General features: G+C 50.5%; 7 protein-coding genes across 7 annotated transcripts; 4 read left to right on the forward strand and 3 right to left on the reverse strand.

The window, feature by feature from the left end:
- Positions 1-939: 939 nt before the first annotated feature.
- Positions 940-3,913, forward strand: BO87DRAFT_368194 (alpha-actinin, sarcomeric (f-actin cross linking protein)). The gene is made up of 4 exons (XM_025621924.1): positions 940-1,368; positions 1,536-1,602; positions 1,699-3,306; positions 3,369-3,913. Exons 1-4 carry the CDS (start codon positions 1,313-1,315, stop codon positions 3,561-3,563), a joined length of 1,926 nt encoding a protein of 641 aa, XP_025475289.1. The 5' UTR covers positions 940-1,312; the 3' UTR covers positions 3,564-3,913.
- Positions 3,914-4,677: 764 nt separating this feature from the next.
- BO87DRAFT_380275 (putative RNA binding protein) lies at positions 4,678-6,059 on the forward strand. Its single transcript, XM_025624265.1, has 2 exons — positions 4,678-5,151; positions 5,216-6,059. The coding sequence occupies exons 1-2, from the start codon at positions 5,032-5,034 to the stop codon at positions 5,903-5,905; spliced, it is 810 nt and encodes a 269-aa protein (XP_025475290.1). The 5' UTR covers positions 4,678-5,031; the 3' UTR covers positions 5,906-6,059.
- Positions 6,060-6,164: 105 nt separating this feature from the next.
- Positions 6,165-8,096, reverse strand: BO87DRAFT_380276 (WD40 repeat domain-containing protein). The gene is made up of 6 exons (XM_025624266.1): positions 7,654-8,096; positions 7,484-7,597; positions 7,395-7,434; positions 7,237-7,332; positions 6,533-7,158; positions 6,165-6,452 (listed from the first exon to the last, which is right to left on the reverse strand). Exons 1-6 carry the CDS (start codon positions 7,661-7,663, stop codon positions 6,316-6,318), a joined length of 1,023 nt encoding a protein of 340 aa, XP_025475291.1. The 5' UTR covers positions 7,664-8,096; the 3' UTR covers positions 6,165-6,315.
- Positions 8,097-8,903: 807 nt separating this feature from the next.
- BO87DRAFT_343909 (WD repeat PLAP family protein) lies at positions 8,904-11,570 on the forward strand (the record flags this gene model as incomplete). The annotated part of the gene is made up of 3 exons (XM_025620802.1): positions 8,904-8,951; positions 9,041-9,494; positions 9,565-11,570. The coding sequence occupies 3 exons, from the start codon at positions 8,904-8,906 to the stop codon at positions 11,412-11,414; spliced, it is 2,352 nt and encodes a 783-aa protein (XP_025475292.1). The 3' UTR covers positions 11,415-11,570.
- A 60-nt stretch (positions 11,571-11,630) lies between these two features.
- Positions 11,631-12,948, reverse strand: BO87DRAFT_380278 (NADHX epimerase). Its single transcript, XM_025624267.1, has 5 exons — positions 12,760-12,948; positions 12,581-12,689; positions 12,458-12,523; positions 12,296-12,390; positions 11,631-12,151 (listed from the first exon to the last, which is right to left on the reverse strand). The coding sequence occupies exons 1-5, from the start codon at positions 12,769-12,771 to the stop codon at positions 11,720-11,722; spliced, it is 714 nt and encodes a 237-aa protein (XP_025475293.1). The 5' UTR covers positions 12,772-12,948; the 3' UTR covers positions 11,631-11,719.
- A 230-nt stretch (positions 12,949-13,178) lies between these two features.
- BO87DRAFT_390691 (mitochondrial 37S ribosomal protein bS16m) lies at positions 13,179-13,609 on the forward strand (the record flags this gene model as incomplete). The annotated part of the gene is made up of 2 exons (XM_025624943.1): positions 13,179-13,255; positions 13,372-13,609. 2 exons carry the CDS (start codon positions 13,179-13,181, stop codon positions 13,607-13,609), a joined length of 315 nt encoding a protein of 104 aa, XP_025475294.1.
- Positions 13,610-13,651: 42 nt separating this feature from the next.
- BO87DRAFT_447049 (uncharacterized protein) lies at positions 13,652-14,857 on the reverse strand. Its single transcript, XM_025628256.1, has 4 exons — positions 14,793-14,857; positions 14,430-14,554; positions 14,307-14,322; positions 13,652-14,143 (listed from the first exon to the last, which is right to left on the reverse strand). The coding sequence occupies exons 2-4, from the start codon at positions 14,477-14,479 to the stop codon at positions 13,946-13,948; spliced, it is 264 nt and encodes an 87-aa protein (XP_025475295.1). The 5' UTR covers positions 14,480-14,554; positions 14,793-14,857; the 3' UTR covers positions 13,652-13,945.
- Positions 14,858-17,668: the final 2,811 nt, after the last annotated feature.

Genomic DNA, 17,668 nt, shown 5'->3' on the forward strand with positions numbered 1-17,668 from the left:
GTTGTCTTTGTGCAACCATACAGCCAGCAAAACATCATGCTCCGAATCGTGGATATGCCTCCGGCAGAGGAAGACGAACTAGACATCCATCCATAGCCGGCAATGATCACGCCTTCAGGTTGGGCGACAACCTGAGAAACTAGTAACCCCTCAATCGTCTTGCAGTTCCATCGACATTGGTGGATTGAAGTCAGGCTGGTGGGTCACTCAAGAATTTGATCAGCGTCGCTTCGGAAAATTGAACATGGATCATCCTCCAAAGCCGTGCTATTCATATCGCAAGAAAGTCTACGAGTCAGACAGCACTTGAAGCCCGTCTCACCTGCATATCCCCTGGTTGGGCAATCCTTCTTCGGAACCATTGAAGCAGGACTGAAAGAAGACAAACGCCTGCAGAGTCATAGTGGATGGATGCCCATGCGGGAAAATTTGAGTGCTACGGTGCTTCTCTCGACTCTGAATGGTCATTAAGCGCCATCCTTCCCCTGAACTACTACTAGTACTATTAGGACTGTACTATAAACAGAAACCGGGTCAACAATTGATATGAAAGAATTCTCATTACGGGATTTGGACGGACATAAATCGACGCTAGATGATGATTCTTGGGCAAGCAATGCGAGAGAATGGGGCGAATTTACTTTTAGAAATTCTCCGATGAGAGAAGACTGCGTGGCTGAAGAATGGAGAATGGATGATGAATGAATGAATGAATGAATGAAATGAACGACTGGACGGGGGGATGGGATCTGAACCTACCGGCAGCAGCCGACCGGGCAGGACCAGCGGCGGTTGCTGTGGGGGTGGAAGTTTGTTGACAGGCCCTTTTCCACTGCACGGGAGGGACAGAGACACAGAGGGAGTGAGTGAGAGCCCCTTTAAAAGCAATGAATGGGGCCTCTGTTTAAGTGCTTAACTGTACTAAGGCAAGGCTACTAACTAGTAGTCTCCCTCACGCTCCAGGCTCCAACTAGCAAATTAATCAACTAAATTTCCTAGTTTCCTACTCGATGATTATTCATTCTGCTTAGTTCTTTCTTTCAACTCTGCGCCCAACCGCCGACTATCTATCTAGGCGATTCGATCTCTTTGAAACCGGCGAATCGCAGCCCACCCCTTCCCACTCGTTCTAGTCACCTCCGTCCTGAAGATCCTGCCTTTTCTATTCAAGTCCGGTCTCCGTCGGCTCCATCCATTAACTCACTGGATACCAGCCTCCAGATAGACCGCAAACGCTCCCTCAGTCCGTGCTTCAATCGCCCAATTTCTCCCCGCCCGCCCTGGATGTTCTCAACCACCCTCGCCATCCATCATGTTGACTGTTGAAAAGCAGTGGATTAATGTGCAACAGAAGACCTTCACCAAGTGGTTGGTTCCCTTTCTCATTATACCCTAATTGCATGCTGGGGAAGAGGCCTTCTCAATTACCCCTCTTGCCCTCACATGCCCCGAAATATTTTTTTTCGCTGTTTCTTTGTTTTCCCTCTTTATGCACTCTCCCGAAATTGAGTAAGCTGACCCTGGTTTGTCTGCAGGCTCAATGACAAGCTGAAGGTGCGGAAGATCTTCATCGATGACCTCGTGGTCGACCTTTCCGATGGTGTAAGTACACCCCTGCATTCGTCCTTGTTCGGGCGCCAACCCCTGCGGCGAACTGAGGGAAGCTCCGGTTGCTAATGATTCTTATCGGAACTTCAGGTTATCCTTATTCATCTACTCGAGATCCTAGGTGGAGAGTCACTTGGTCGATATGCCTCGAAGCCTAAGTTGCGGGTACAGAAATTCGAAAATGTCAACAAGAGTCTCGATTTCATCAAGGGAAGGCGGATCCCGATGACGAACATTGGAGCAGAGGATGTTGTGGATGGAAATCGGAAGATCATTCTGGGCTTGATATGGACACTCATTCTGCGATTCACAATCAGCGACATCAACGCGGAGGGAATGACCGCGAAGGCTGGTCTCCTTCTGTGGTGTCAACGGAAGACTGCTTGTTACGAAGGAGTAGAAGTCCGGGACTTCTCCACTAGCTGGAATGATGGTCTGGCCTTCTGTGCCCTTCTGGATATCCATCGTCCAGACCTGATTGACTTCGATGCTCTGGACAAGAAGGACCACCGGGGTAACATGAAACTCGCCTTCGACATCGCAGCTAACGAAATAGGCATCCCTGACTTGCTCGATGTCGATGATGTTTGCGATCAAGCCAGACCTGATGAGAAGTCACTGATGACATACATCGCTTATTGGTTCCATGCATTCTCGCAGCTGGAGCGTGTCGAGAATGCCGGACGTCGGGTGGAGAAATTCATCAACAACATGCATGGTGCATGGGAGATGCAGAACTCCTACGAGCGGAGAATGAGGGAACTATTGCGCGTTATCAGAGTGCAACGTGAGGCATGGAAGAACTCTTCCTTTGAAGGTACATACAAGGACGCGAAAGAGCAAGCCCACCAGTTCTCCTTGTATAAAAGAAACCAGAAGCGCCAGTGGGTTGCAGAAAAGTCGGATCTCGCAGCCCTGCTCGGTAACATCAAGACCAAACTCAGCACATACCGATTGCGCCCTTACCAACCGCCAAAGGAACTAAGTCTGGAGGTTTGCGATGAGGAGTGGGAGGGCTTGACTCGTGACGAGCACGAACGTAGCCAGCTTATTAACGAGACCATTCGGGATATCAAGAATGCCCTCCGCCGATCGTTTGCGGACAAAGCCAACGATTTTGCGCTAACGTTGAAGACCCTGTCTCTGGCAATATCTGGTCTCGATGGTGATGTAGAAGACCAATTAGCACATGTCAAGAGACTCAATGACAACCTCCCTCCCCTCGATGCGTTCTTAGATACCATTGCGGCTCTGGACGAGCAATGTGCGGAGGCGAATATTGAGGAAAACGACTACACCACATATACTTTAGATGAACTCTCTTATGAGCTGAGCTTGGTCAAGTCTAGCATCTCCAAAAAGCTGGCATTCCTTGACAATCAACTCGTGGCTCGGAACATGACCAACCTGACACCAATCCAACTGGAGGAATTTGAGTCTGTCTTCAGGCATTTCGATCGCGACGCTTCCAATACCCTTCATGAGCTTGAATTTTCGGCAGCCCTCGCAAGTCTTGGCCTTGTATACGATGAAGAGGAGATGCATGATGTCTACGTGGAAACATGTGGACCAGCTCGACTTGCGCAAAATGCCGGTGTCAGCTTTGAGCAGTTCATCCGTTTCATGGTCAGTGTTACTGAGGATCAAAACACGGCCGAGCAAGTCTACCAGAGTTTCCGCGAGGTTGCGGATGGCAAGGTATGTATCCCGTCAGAATTGCAAAGTGTTGCGTTTCATTCAAAATCTGACTTCTGTAATAGCCTTATGTCACGGAGCTCGACCTTCGACACTCTCTCATTCCCGACGAGGTAATCGAACATCTAGTCCAGACTATGCCGCCGCACAACGGACCGGATCTTCAAGAAGACAGAGACCTTCCCAAGTATGACTACATCAGCTTCATGGAGAAGATGATAGAGCATAACAACAGCGACCCTGTGAATGGTGGGAGTTGATGGGCTAGTACGTTTGCATTGCACTGCCGGAGTTTTGTTTACTTTCTGATTCGGTCCTCTTCCTCTTTTCATTTGCTTGTCACCTTTCTGAAGAGTCTTGCTGGAGGTTGCTTTTGGTGTTTTCTGGAGCAAAAAGGGAGGGTTGTGTCTTCGGTGAGCTTTCGACCATGCATACAGGACTATGAGCCGAGGCGTAGTTTCTCTTCCTTTTTGCATTACAACCATGAGTTTCTCCTTGTCTGCGCCTCTCTTCCTGCCATTGGGCTCTCGACGGTTCTGAGCGGGCACGCTTAGCTTCCGGGGAAGAAGTAGTTTACATATACACACGTTCCCAACAAAGCACTCATTCCAATATAATGACACCTGTCCCTGTAAATAGAGTACGATCTCATGTCAGTACCCCACTGGATTCTAGAACATTCAGGTCGCGCACCGCCAGTAATTAGAGGCAAGCAGATGGCCATCTGCTGTATACTACGTACTCAATCACGTGATAACGCTGCTTGGCCGGGCGGTCTGAGCAGGCACGGTCCGGCATGGATCTATTCCAAGCTCATCTCCGACCTTCATTCAGCTTTCTACTGTCCATCCATCAATTCCCACTGCGCACCCGTCCACAGTGTGAATTTCAATAGTACTCGATTGTTATTTTCAATTCTCTATTCCGACAAACACCCTCCCCAACTGTTCAAGATGGACCGCAGTTTGGACGAGATTATCGCGGAGCGTCCTGTAAGGTCCCTGCTAACGCCTCCGGGATGACAAGTCTCAGATGGTTTGCTAGACATCACACCCTGCATGTGCGCTGACTTGCCTTCGTGTAGCAGAAGCAGAATCAGAACCGCGGCCGTCGCCCTCCTCAAGGTCGTCGCCGTGATGGCGTAAGAAAGGTATTTTCTCATCCCTGTCATCATCTCATTATGAGCTGCTGCTGTTTCTTACGTCTGCTTTGCGCGTGTCGATGCTAACCCAGTGTGTTGCTTCCCGCAGGTCCTCCCTCCTTGTCTCTTTTCGAACATTTCTCGCGCATCGTGATAAGCAAATTTCGCTGGCCTCGTAGCATCGTCTCTCGCACAGGCAGACCGCCGCGAAGAGCCGCAGAAAGATGGAGCTGTTTACGTGAATACCTAGTATGACTTCGAGCTGACCTTCTCTCTCTATTCGACTGCAACAGCCTCACAGAGAAGAACGTCCTGATTTAGATCTGTAATTACCTTTCCCCTTATTGTTTTCCGTCCAGTGTTACAGCCCGAGTGACGGGATCGCTAATGCGTTGGCTCGACGTGCAGTGACTGGGTTCATGACAAGTACGAAGACGACAGAGATGGTGCGTTATACGACTCTCAATATGGCAGATAGCCATGGGAATTCATCAATGTTGGGTCATTCTTAACACCTTACTCAGCACGCCCTTCTCGTGCCCCCCGACGTCCGCGTGGCGACCGCTACTCCCCCTCTCCCGAACAGTATGTTTATCCAATGCGCTTCGGTGGACGAGTTTGACCTGTACAGACACAGCACTGCGTCTAGCGGAGCTAAGCTTCGCGTTGAGAACATCCACTACGACATTACAGAAACCGATCTCGAGGTAGGCCTTGTTCCAGTCCCGACCGTTTTTTCCTACTGGGCTCTAACATATGCGATCTGAAAAGGACCTGTTCACCCGCATCGGACCAATCAGCAATGTTTCTCTCGTTTACGACCGGGCAGGACGTTCCGAAGGAGTCGCCTTTGTGACCTACAGCCATATCAGCGATGCCCGAACCGCGATCAGGGAATTCGACGGCGCAAACGCCAAAGGCCAGCCTATCCGTCTGACACTCATCTCTACCGGCGCCGGAAGACGCGACCGCAACCCATTTGACAACGTGGAACGCTCGAAGGGAAGTCTATTCGACCGTGTCGAGAGACCTCGTGACCGCGACGCACGGAGTCTCAGCCCCGGTAGTAGAAGCGGCAGTCCTGATGGAGGTGCACGCCGTCGTCGTGGTCGTCGCGGTGGTGGTGGCGGCGGGTACCGGCGCAGTGATGTCTCCAAACCTGCTCCCGAGCACATTGACAGATACATTCCCGGTCAGCGGTCGCCGACTCGCAACCGCGGCGCTACGAACGGGCGCCGCCAGGGCGGTGGAGGTGAGAACAGGGGCGACAGCCGCCGCACGGTCAACGGACGGCCCAGAAAGACACAGGAAGAGCTCGACCAAGAAATGGACGATTACTGGGGTGGCTCCGGTAACGCTGGTGCTGGCGCAGCCGATAAAGTTGTCCCTGACGAGCCTCAGCAAATTGCGCCGGCTTCTGCGCCCGCTGCGGGTGATGATGATATTGACATGATTGAGTAAAAGACTCGCTTTCGATTTTGAGTACTCCTGTCTGCCGATTCACATCCACTTGCGAGGGCTTGTGATAGCTTTGCTTTCCTTCTCATAACATGTAACTAGTATCACTCCCGGTTGGAATACAAAAGACGTCTTGAATAAAAACCAAAGGATTCCGAAGGCAAGCAGATGACCATACCATAACTATGGCGTATCGCCTGTTAATTGCTGCGGGTATAATAACAACATGGCCATGGTGTCTATATTCCGAATATCTACATCAAGGTAATATGCGTGCCGCCGCAGTTGCGTAGTGTATAAGCAGATCCATGCCACCACAGCTCGGCAAATGGGAAGGATCGCTTTCGTGTTGTATTTCTCTTTTTTAGTACATCTCAATATGTGAGTAGATGGTTTCCCGCTCTTTCGATCCATCACCGCCAGAGACCATACGGCTCCCTGCAAGCCTTCCACAACTTGATCGTTCCATCCTCGCTTCCTGTACCGTAGAGTTTGCCGTCAGGGGAGAAACTGACGGACCAGATCGGACCGTGGTGACCTTTTTGGACCTCTGCGAGCGGATTGTTAGTCACATTGAAGTGAACGGTGATAAATGATGGGGGGTATTAAAGGGTGGGGGATGGAATGTACCCAGCTCTTCCTCCGTGCGGACGTCGTATACTCTCGCCCAGGTATCCTCGGCACTACCCGTGACCAGTCTGCTTGTTTCATTGTTGACTGCTGCGCTGGCGACCTCGTAGCGGGAATCGATCTTCTTCAGGAGACGACCGGGGCTTAGGCCGTCGAAGAGATAGACGGATCTGCCGGCCGCGACGGTAAGGATTCCGGCGTCGTTGGGTCTGACGGCGAGGGAGTTCAGTTCGCAACTTCCGATGGTACCTTCCACGGCGTATTCGACGACGGGGTGGCGCGAGCGAAGATCCCACCATCTGATCTTGCGGTCTTCCGCGGCGGTCGTGAGGATGTTGTAGTCCTGGTTCCAGACGATCGATTTGATGGTTCCGCCGTGAACGCCGGGGCCAATCTCGTAGCTTGTTACTGCGGAAGGACTGGCGTCGGTGTTGGGGGTGGCACTTGTCGGTGAGGAGCTGTTACTGCCCCCACTGCGAGTGAGGTCGAAGATGCGAAGCTTCTTCTCGAAGCCACCTGTTGCGACGACCTGGGGGGAAGGCTGGATTGGAAACGCTACTGCGCGACAGATGTGCGAGTGCTGGAGGGTGTGTTTGCATTCGCCGGTGTGAGTGTCCCAGATTTTACTGTTGTATGGGGAGAAAATTGGCAAGTTAGTGAGATGCGACGGCGACGTGCGTTGAAGTGGGTAGGTAAGTACTCACGCGGAGAAGTCCGCAGCTGCGGTTGCTGCCAGATTCGCATCTGTCGAGAGCCGGGCTTGCCATACTGCGCCCTTGTGGCCGAGGAAGGTTCCAATCCTAAATGACATTGATGGTAAGCATGTGCGGTGTGCGGAGTATTCAATGCGGGGAACACGCACCAGTCACCTGTTATGCCATCCCGCAACATGGGATTGTTGTCTGGTAGATGTCAGCATAGGGTGTTAATAACGGTTCTGAGGATATTCACCTTTGCAGGCAGAGATTAGGTAGTACTGATCATCCTCGACGGTGGATGAGAAGTTGATGTGCGGCACGGGACGTGAGTGTCCGTGGCAGGTCAACGGCACAACTTTGGGAATGTCTGGAATGTGTCAATAGCCAATTGCTTTGAAGAATGGGCCGCTGTATCCACCGCACCTGACGCCATTGTATATAAGCTTCACTTGAGGTAATGTACAGAGTCAATTGCAAGTAGATGAGTGTCGCATGCGATAGTAGTGGCCGTTAGATGAAGTGACGATAAGGTGTTCAGTTGAGACTGAAAGAAACAGTCTCTAAACTGTCGCAGATGAAGCGCAGAGTAGCAGCGAAAGAGAAGACACGAGAGATGAACACAGCGTAGAAGTACACAAGGAAATTCGTCAGTCTCGTCAAGTCATCAATCAGCCCGAGGTAGCGGGGTCGCTCTAGAATGATTGGAGGTGGAAGAAAGGAAAGGCAGGACAAGGAATTAGATAGAGAAGTCGGGTCTCCCAGTTAAAACGGAACCCTCGAACAGATGTATGAGCCACCGGCGCTTCTACAGACACGGTGGAGAGGGACTCAAGCCCGGAATAACGAGAACGATGGAGATGAAGCTGGTTGGGGGGAAGTTTGGGACTTTCTTTTTGATATTCACGCGAATCGTCGCCGGGCCGTTAGCCGCCCTAATCCTATCGGGGACTAGTGTCAAACGGCACGTGAGGGGTAAATGTCCCTAATCTGTTCCCAAATAGGCAATCTGGATGCATTCATGAACTTCGATAGTTTGATACTAGAACGACGCGCAGAAGCGTGTTGGGTCCAGAACAATGGCATACGGGATTATGCACTCTCATTGACCCTATTGGTATTGCACTACTAACATGCGATGCGGTCCCTGATTGAGGAGTGCCATCTCAGGGCATCTTCGTAAGAAATGGTGATGTGGAATTCAGGATGGAAATCAGCATTTGTTCCTTATGGAAACCCAATGCAAACTAAGACTAGTAGTGAATGCAGAATGGCCACTAGTCGAGTACCCGGTCAAGCCAGGGTATAGCTCCATTCCCAACCCGATAGTACTAACTAGCTAATAGTTACTTAGTAACATGGCTTATCAAGACTTGGATTCTAGCAACTTCTTCCCGGCGAATACACTGGCGAGCCACCGCCCACGTGATTGCCCCAGATGGTCCCATGGCCCTCCCTTTAGTCTCCAAGCAGCAGCTCCTCAGGTACTCCAGGTCAACTAGTACTACTAAGCAGGAACTCCCCCCCTCCCTCTCTTCCCAAAGGTGCCTTGAAACCCTCCCGGCCATCTTTGGTGCCTCCATTTCATCCTTTTGGCTCTTGCCAGTTCCCCCTCTTCATCCTCAACCCCTTCTACTGGGATCTATATTTCCCTAATTCTCTCCACTGGTCTATGTATGCCTGAGTTCAAGATCTCCGCTTCTCTGGAGGGCCACGGCGATGATGTAAGAACGTCCCGGCTGTTAACGCTGGCCACCTTTCACCTTTCAACCCTCCATTGTCGCCCACTGACGCCTCTTTCTCTCACTCTCAGGTTCGCGCCGTGGCCTTTCCGAATCCCAGTGCTATATTCTCGGCGTCCCGAGATGCAACAGTCCGACTCTGGAAACTAGTCTCTACCCCACCTCCGGCATATGACTACACCATCACCTCTCACGGCCAGGCCTTCATCAACGCTTTGGCATACTACCCACCTACCCCCCAGTTTCCTGATGGACTTGTCCTCTCCGGTGGTCAAGACACTATCATTGAAGCCAGACAACCATGCAAAGCTGCCGATGATAACGCGGATGCTATGCTCTTGGGCCATACACATAATGTCTGTGCGCTGGATGTGTCACATGATGGCGGATGGGTAGTCAGTGGAAGCTGGGACTCGACAGCTAGGCTATGGAAGGTGGGTAAATGGGAAACCGATGTCGTGCTGGAGGGTCATCAAGGAAGTGTTTGGACGGTGCTTGCTTATGACAAGGATACTGTCATTACAGGTAAGCGCGCGCCGTACCCCTGCATATATGACGGATGGACCATTCCATGCATATGCTAACAACTCTCCAGGCTGCGCGGATAAAATGATACGCATTTTCAACACCTCCGGCACTCTGCTGCGAACGATCAAAGATTCCCAGGACGTTGTGAGAGCTCTTTGCAAGGTTCCCGCCTCCAACCCCACTGGCGCACACTTTGCTTCGGCGAGCAACGATGGAGTGATTCGTCTCTTTACCATACAAGGCCAACTCGTCGGGGAGGTGCATGGCCACGAGAGCTTTATTTATTCGCTGGCCGCTTTGCCCTCAGGTGAGTTGGTCAGTTCTGGAGAAGATCGGACGGTGAGGATCTGGGATGGTACGCAGTGCGTACAGACGATCACGCACCCTGCGATCTCCGTCTGGAGCGTTGCGGTATGCAAGGAGACCGGCGACATTGTCACAGGAGCCAGTGACCGCATCACACGCGTTTTTAGCAGAAGCCAGGAACGCGTGGCAAGCGCAGAAGTAGTACAACAGTTCGAAAGGACTGTCAAGGAGTCGGCAATCCCAGAGCAGCAGGTTGGTAAGATCAACAAAGATCAGCTTCCGGGTACGGAATTTCTCAGGCAGAAATCGGGAACCAAGGACGGGCAGGTACAGATGATCCGTGAGGACGATGGTAGCGTTACTGCTCACACTTGGTCAGCGGCATCACGGGAATGGGTTGCAGTTGGTACGGTAGTTGATTCCGCTGCCAGCAGTGGAAGGAAAACGGAGTATCTGGGTCAAGACTACGACTATGTCTTCGACGTTGACGTGGAAGACGGCAAACCTCCCCTCAAATTGCCATACAACGTCTCTCAAAACCCGTACGAGGCTGCGACCAAGTTCATCCAGGACAACGAATTGTCGATGAACTACCTTGATCAAGTCGCTCAATTCATCGTTCAAAATACACAAGGTGCAACACTTGGACAGACCTCACAGGGTCCGACGCCTGCGGGAGCCGATCCTTGGGGTCAAGAGAGGCGTTATCGTCCCGAAGATGCGCAGTCACCTCCTGCTCCGGAGGCTCGACCGAAGGTCCTTCCGCAAAAGACCTATCTTTCCATCAAATCTGCCAACCTCAAATTGATCGCCAAGAAGTTGCAAGAGCTGAACCAACACGTCATATCCTCCGGATCGAAAGAGTTGTCGCTCAGCCCTTCGGAGATGGAGACGGTGGCAACCCTGTGTGGTCAGTTGGAGTCTTCAAATGTCGAGCAGTCTCCGGCAGTGGAGGCTGGTGTTGTTTTATTATACAAGGTTGCAACCGTCTGGCCTGTCGCAAGCAGACTGCCGGGTCTCGATCTTCTCCGTTTGTCCGCCGCTGCCACTCCCGTGACTGCCACGGCCGATTACGATGGCAAGGATCTCATCTCAGGCATCCAGTCTAGTGGGGTGTTTGACTCACCATTCAATGTTAATAATGCGATGCTGTCAATACGCATGCTCGCCAACCTTTTCGAAACGGACGCGGGACGTGACCTAGCCACTAGCAGGTTTGAGCAAATCCTGAGCGGCGTCAAGTCCGCTTTAACCAATAGTGGGACGACGCCGAACCGAAATCTCACCATTGCCATTACCACCCTCTACATCAACTTTGCCGTTTACCTCACCTCTGCGGGCAGAGAATCGATGCCTGAGTCATCGGAACAGGCTCTGGTCCTTCTTAGCGAGCTAACGACAATGATTACCGGTGAAAAGGATTCTGAAGCAGTCTACCGCGGTCTTGTGGCTCTAGGAACTTTGGTCAAGGGGCTAGGGGAAGAAGTCAGGACTGCGGCCAAGGAAGTGTACGATGTTGGAGATGTTTTGAAGAAGATTTCAAGCTCGGGTCTTGGTAAAGAACCAAGAATCAAGGGTATCATAGGCGAGATTAAGGAGTCGTTATCATGAAGGTATAGCATGTTGAGGCCCGGGTCTTAAGACATTTTATACCTCATGGAGCATCTGTGTTCTGCTTCACTACTGCTGTCTATAGCACGTATACATCTCTAGTTCACGATAGCGATACACACTACACTGCATGAATTCCATATTGGACATATTCTCAAGATATTCATCGCTAACATTAGGTTTCGTATAGCGCTACGCAATTGATGTAACAACAATGTAAACTCACTATTATTCTGACCTTCATCTACTATGTACCTAAGCCTTGCAGATAGGCCAATTTATTCATGAATCACCCGCTCCAGCCTTCAAAGCTTTCCCTCAGCATCCACCCCCACCTCGACAATCTGCTCGATACCCGGATACTCCGGCAGATCCAATTTATATTTATCCGCAATACTCTTCGTCAGGAACCGTCCACCCAGGAAATGCCGTCCCTTGTAATACTTCACGCATGGCTTCGGCGCAGTCAGACTAATGAGCGCCTCCGGCATGAACTTCGATCCCGGGCCTTCCTTGGGTGGCCCGCTCTCAATGTCCCAGGAACTGGGCGCATCGACGCTCAGAACGGGGATACTGGCTGTTTCGATTTGGGAGATGATGGTTGGGAAGGGTTCGCGGAGGGGTCCGCCGAATGAGAAGCCGAAGATGGCGTCGACGAGGAAGTCGGCGGATTTGATGGCTACGGGGAGGTCGGAGATGAATGGGACGGAGAGGTTCTCGAGTTGCGTTTTGAGACGCTGTGTTGTTTGATGAGGTTAGGCTGAGTTGTGTGTGACTCGAGAGTGATGTGTGTAACATGTATATATGTTTGCAGGGTGGGCGTCCCAACTTCATGTTTCGGGTCATGTCAATGACATGTAGGGCGATTACTGAGGGCTTACCTGGTAGAGCTCATTCTTGCCCTGCTTTGGATAGTAAACTGAGGGTTTGTACCCATAGTGAGCTAGATGGCGTGCGGCTACTAGGCCATCGCCTCCTGAGAGGAGGTTAGAATCGTTGTTTGTTCTGTGACTGATCGAAATAAAGGGTCGGTTGAGGCCTACCGTTGTTTCCTGGGCCACAGATAACCAAAACATCCTTACCCGAGCTTGGTGGATGAATGCGGTAGACTGAGATGTTAGAGCGCATGGTTTTACATGTTATGCTAGAAGGTGTCGCATTCTCACCTGCTTGAGAGACAGAGAGGCCCGCTAGTTCCATTAACTGGTCCAATGACCAGCCACCTATTTCCATGAGGTCTTTATCAAGAGATGCGGCATCTTTTGATGAGATGGCCTGTTTGTTGGTTTCTCGTCAGCCTGAGGTACTCTTTTTCTTAGGCGGAAATAGTGAAGTTATTGCACACCTTCAATGACATCTTGGCGGATCTACTATAGTACCGAAATAATGCGGGGATAGGGTTCCGCCTGGGGAGTGCAGCACGGAACATACAATGGTGCCTTGTAAGTGCAAGGTTGAGCGTGGAGAGTATGAAGCAGCACTCCGATATACTCAATGCAATGGATAAGTGTAGGAAATATTGCTAGGAGGAGCGATTCTTTAAAAGTGGTGTAAATTGCCATTGCATCATTGTTATCGGGCCCTCCCCACTGACCGACGCTAATCCGAATTCCGCACTTCTCGGCCCGACAGATCTCCCGACCAGGCTGGAAACTGCCGCGGAGTCGGAGACTCTGGCCTGCTTGAGCTTGATCAAGTTGCCCTTTTGCTGTGCAGTCGCTCATCTTATTTTTCGCTCCCCAATTGCAGAAATTGCCCGTCAAGATGGTCGTTCGCATTCGCCTCTCCCGCTTTGGAAACCGGCACCAGCCGTTCTACAACATCGTTGTTGCTCAGGCACGGTAGGTAAATTTTTTATGGATCCCGGGGATCAGTATATCGCGTTCCGCGAGCGATTCATTTGGGGTTTTCTAAGAGGAGTATGAGATCTTATGCTAATGGGGATTGTTTTTTATAGGTCGGCTCGCGACTCGAAACCTCTTGAAGTTATCGGTACCTTCAACCCTATCCCGCAGCGCCCTACGAACCTGTCCGAGAAGGAGGCCCGCACCGCCAAAGCATACAAGGAGATTTCACTCGATCGATCTCGAGCCAAGTACTGGATCGGTGTTGGCGCACAGCCCAGTGATGGCGTTTGGAAGTTACTAAGCCTCGTACGTTGCCCTGCCGCTGTATACAAGCATGTCCGCGAGTAGGAAGGGGATATGGACCTGGGTTACGACATTGATTGACTAATATTCGGTATCTACTACAGGCCGGGATTGTGAAAGAAAGCAAGAATGTGAAAAACTGAGGCATGAATATCTGTTCAATTCGACATCTGTATACTTGCACGGTGCACTTACCTTCGAGCTTCCGTTGCTCGGATAGGGTGAGGCGAATACTGTCATTTCGGGGGACGTTGGCGAGGGCTTTTCCGGAGTGGAAGAACTTTTCTTTTCTTTTTCAATATCATGCTACCGGCATTACTCATGGCGTTTACTGAGAGCTATTCTCCTGGAATTGATTTATGGGTCGAGAATTTATGTACATTATGTGAGTCGATTACGTGCTGCCTGAGGCCTCTGTGCTTGTGTGATATACAATATACGTTTTATCAGGCCTCTGTTCCCCCTTTTCTCGGTATAAGCGTTCCAACGTGCAGCCAGATGCCTCATATTAGGTATGGCGATTATGACTGGCAGGGATGAGGTTTCCGCGCTGCATGGGCAGGCATACGTTCCTTGAGCCTGCTAAAATAATGCTAAAAGCCACCTCCGGGATCAGTCAGGGTTTCCATCCGCGAGGCGGAAACAGTGGCAGAGAAAGAGGGCAACATTTCTATGCTACGGTCGTGCTGAAACTTCCAGACGCAGTCTGGTAGATCTACTCTGTATAGAGATAAAGAGATACCTTGTGTTCCTTTTTGCTGAACAACAGCGGGCTCAATATGATCAAATCATTCATTATCTTGCTTAGTTAATAAGGACAGGGGGGAGCAGAAAGTCCCGAGCAGCTCCGTACTTTGTGCATCACTGCATGGCTGCTCCCTTGCGCTCAAGGCTGGCAGGTGACCATGCAGGCATCACCACTTGGCTTTTCCGTTAGATCAGCACTGTCATGAAGCAACGCCCAGATCGCCCAATCCGAGCCAACCACATCTGCGACAATGAAAGGGCTTTTGATCCTTGATGCACGTCTTCAGTTTCGGTGAATAAGAATGTGGTGAGAGATTCAGACAGAAGGATAATAGATGAAACTTAAGAGGTGTGTGTACTTTAGGTACTATCTATCGCGTCTTATCAGTCTAACTTACATCCACGTATCAGAACGACGAGTCCAACTTGGAAAAATGAATTTCCCACCCCTCTCGCAAACCTGGCGTATACATTACCTAACCTGCATATAGCATCTAGATGAAATAGCGCGTTGCTGACATCTAGTCCTATGCTTCTGCTATGATACCTTGTAAATCCCGAGTCATCGGTGCCACTCCCTCAGCCGTCATCTATCCCGGGATGAGCGGCAACCTGGTACAATCATGTACCTCAGTAGGGATGAGTGGGAGAGGCGGGCCCTGGTGGTGTGGCTGCCAGAGATCCATGGGAAGGACAAACTCTGACGCTGATCTTCCCACCTGAAATTCCCTACGACAGCCAATCATCACGGTCCGTCAGACGTCTGGACTCGGGACTGGTGCGTTCTGTGCCTTGCCCGCAGAACGGGATTGGTCCATGACTGACCCTCATTGCGCGGGCAATGATTGGGATTTGGGACAATGAGAGAGAGGGGAACGGGAATCCTTTCAGGTGTCCAGTGGGTGCCGGGGATGAACGGTATTTCGTAGTGAGGAAGAAGACCAAGGCATGGTCATATTTTTTCCCCCCCTCATATTTACTTCTCCCTAGTGTTTGCGGAGTACCATGTCTCCGTGCACCCCTATCGACGCTCATGTGTGTTCATATTAGCTCTTGTATGGGGAGGTCTCGTCTCAGCTAGACGTAAACTTTATGCCTGATTGATCAATATTTTGATTGGTTAACTGGACTGGATTAATTTGAAGCCAGAAAACATCCAGGAAGGACATCCTGGTTTGATTCTGACTATCCAATACCCAGGATAACTGACTAGCTTGCTATGCGCGCTAATCGCTAGTTGTGCAGATAATAAGAATGAGACTTGATTTTAGCAGAAGAAGAGAAGATGGTAAGCATTTGCGCCTATGAATCTGCCACCGATTTTGTCAGGGTGATGATGAGTCTTGTTATTTTATTTTTCCTTCATACGGTCAGCTGAGAGCATCGCCTATACATTCCGTCCATGGTCCATGGTGCCGAGGCAGTCACTCAATGAGCCCTTCGAGGGCAAGCAATTCGGAGGTTTTAACGTCATGTACCCAGAAACAAGCACATTGGGGCAAAGAAAAACATTGTGCTCTAGACGACTAGATCTGTAGCCTTACATCTAAGTACGAGTCTGGACTTTAATTCGAACGGTTACTTGTGGACTTCGGAGTGGATCGCTTGATTCTGTTTGATTATGTGCAGTAAGCTAGGAAGGCTTCGGGCTGTAAGGCAGGATGGCTCTTCGACATCCATGGGTATGCTCCGCGGGGTGGCTTTTGTGTCGTACAGAGCGATAACCCTCCCCGTGATCAGGTGGATGGGGTAAATAGGGTTCCTATAAACACGGTTGGGATGATTTTGCCTTTATCACACGGGAAAGGTCTTCGTCATATATCTCGGGGGGGGGGGGGGGGGGGCCATGAGTCAAGAGGAGGACTACGACGACTCATGGTAGTATTCGAGGTAGGACTGGGAGGTGAAGGGGAAGGCTGCAGTATAGCCCCATAATTGCAGGCATGAGATGATGGCCAACTGTATGAGAGGATTATGCGAGAACCCCACCAGTGACTGGGGGGAATAGTAATCGATTCTCAGCCGTTTGAGCTGACTGGTACAATCGGATAGATGCGTAGGTTGGTAGATGCTGGCTGGATCTTCATGACTACTGTAGGTTCTTGACGTTGATGTTGTTGTTCATCTTTATTGCTGTCCGCACCCTTGTGGTTCGATTGTAATTTACAAGTGATAGTTGTTGCTATCTAGATTGAATATCCAACCATGAGTTTCCCTGAGAAGCCCAAAAATTGAATGAATGTATCATAACTATGGCCTCGGCAATTGAACTTAGGCAGATTGGATGTTGTGTTGAATGTGAATCTCTCTGCCTTTGAGAGAGGGCTCCTTCTGCCCTATTTGCCACGCGCCTTGGGGCGTTCAGGACACGCACCTGTGATGTCGCATCCGGATGCTTGTTCCCTCCTTTGTTTCGGTTGTTTGCGTGAAGGACTGCCGCAATCGGGTGGTCTTCCTGGATGGTCTGGATGCGAAGATAATCCCCAATGACACCTAGATAGAAACAGGTGAATTCATCGTTCGACAACAGCGAAACAGACCATATGAATTTGGATCTAACTAAACAGAAGTTGGTTGATCGATGCATGGATGAAGAACAACTTTTCCAGGCACACACGGCCACCGGACAGATCCAAAGCACGCCAAAGCAAGCATCAGCACGGGATCGGCTGGCACTCCATTGATAGCGCGTCGTGTCATCTTAAAACTGCCGGGTCGCGCTTCAGCTGCAAGCGCTCGTTGGACGGCGCATCTTAGTCACTTTTTCCTTTTTGGACCCGTTCTAGTTCGGGGATTAGTCGACAGGCCCTCAAGGGACTCCCGACTGGCCATCGCTTCATGGAACGGAGCCAGTCTCGATCCGTGGACCAGACCAGACGAGACAGAAGACGGTCGGGTCGGCCGTCCTCAGTCAATCTTGCTTTCTCTCTCTCTCTCTCTCTGACGCTTTGGTTTCCTTTCCTTTCCCTCTTTCGCCCCCTTCAACTTTACTCGGTTTCCTAGTATTCTCTTCCCCCCCCCCCTAAAAGTCCAAAAGGACCGGCCAGTCCACTCCCTAAATGTAAAAAAGGACCGTTCCGGAACTTGACGTTCATTCATCTTTTTTTTCTTCACCTTATGATTAGTTAGTGGTAGTATTATTATTAATTTCCATTTATTTTTTTATTTTATTTTATTTTTTTTATTTTTATTCGCATTTATAGGATTATTGCTGTCTACGCAGTACTACCAGATAACTACACCTACTCCTACGTACTACTACTATCTACCCCATAGATACACTACTACCCATTTCGCCGGATCCTTTCTCACCATTTCCAGTTTTAGTTCCTACGGTTCCTTACGCCGATTGTACGG

This window comes from Aspergillus neoniger (assembly GCF_003184625.1).
Source record: "Aspergillus neoniger CBS 115656 unplaced genomic scaffold BO87scaffold_43, whole genome shotgun sequence".
Lineage (NCBI taxonomy): Eukaryota > Fungi > Ascomycota > Eurotiomycetes > Eurotiales > Aspergillaceae > Aspergillus > Aspergillus neoniger.

Coding starts and splice junctions, on each gene's coding strand:
- BO87DRAFT_380276 (XM_025624266.1), bottom strand. Junction 7,435..7,483: donor CCTAATCTCTGCCTGCAAAG/GTGAATATCCTC, acceptor GACATCTACCAG/ACAACAATCCCATGTTGCGG. Junction 7,159..7,236: donor GCAGCTGCGGACTTCTCCGC/GTGAGTACTTAC, acceptor CCCATACAACAG/TAAAATCTGGGACACTCACA.
- BO87DRAFT_380275 (XM_025624265.1), top strand. CDS start 5,032: ATGTTTATCCAATGCGCTTCGGTGGACGAGTTTGACCTGTACAGACAC. Junction 5,152..5,215: donor TTACAGAAACCGATCTCGAG/GTAGGCCTTGTT, acceptor CGATCTGAAAAG/GACCTGTTCACCCGCATCGG.
- BO87DRAFT_368194 (XM_025621924.1), top strand. CDS start 1,313: ATGTTGACTGTTGAAAAGCAGTGGATTAATGTGCAACAGAAGACCTTC. Junction 1,369..1,535: donor CAGAAGACCTTCACCAAGTG/GTTGGTTCCCTT, acceptor GTTTGTCTGCAG/GCTCAATGACAAGCTGAAGG. Junction 3,307..3,368: donor GCGAGGTTGCGGATGGCAAG/GTATGTATCCCG, acceptor CTTCTGTAATAG/CCTTATGTCACGGAGCTCGA.
- BO87DRAFT_447049 (XM_025628256.1), bottom strand. CDS start 14,479: ATGCCTGCATGGTCACCTGCCAGCCTTGAGCGCAAGGGAGCAGCCATG.
- BO87DRAFT_380278 (XM_025624267.1), bottom strand. Junction 12,524..12,580: donor CCTCTCTGTCTCTCAAGCAG/GTGAGAATGCGA, acceptor CTAACATCTCAG/TCTACCGCATTCATCCACCA. Junction 12,391..12,457: donor CTGTGGCCCAGGAAACAACG/GTAGGCCTCAAC, acceptor ACCTCCTCTCAG/GAGGCGATGGCCTAGTAGCC.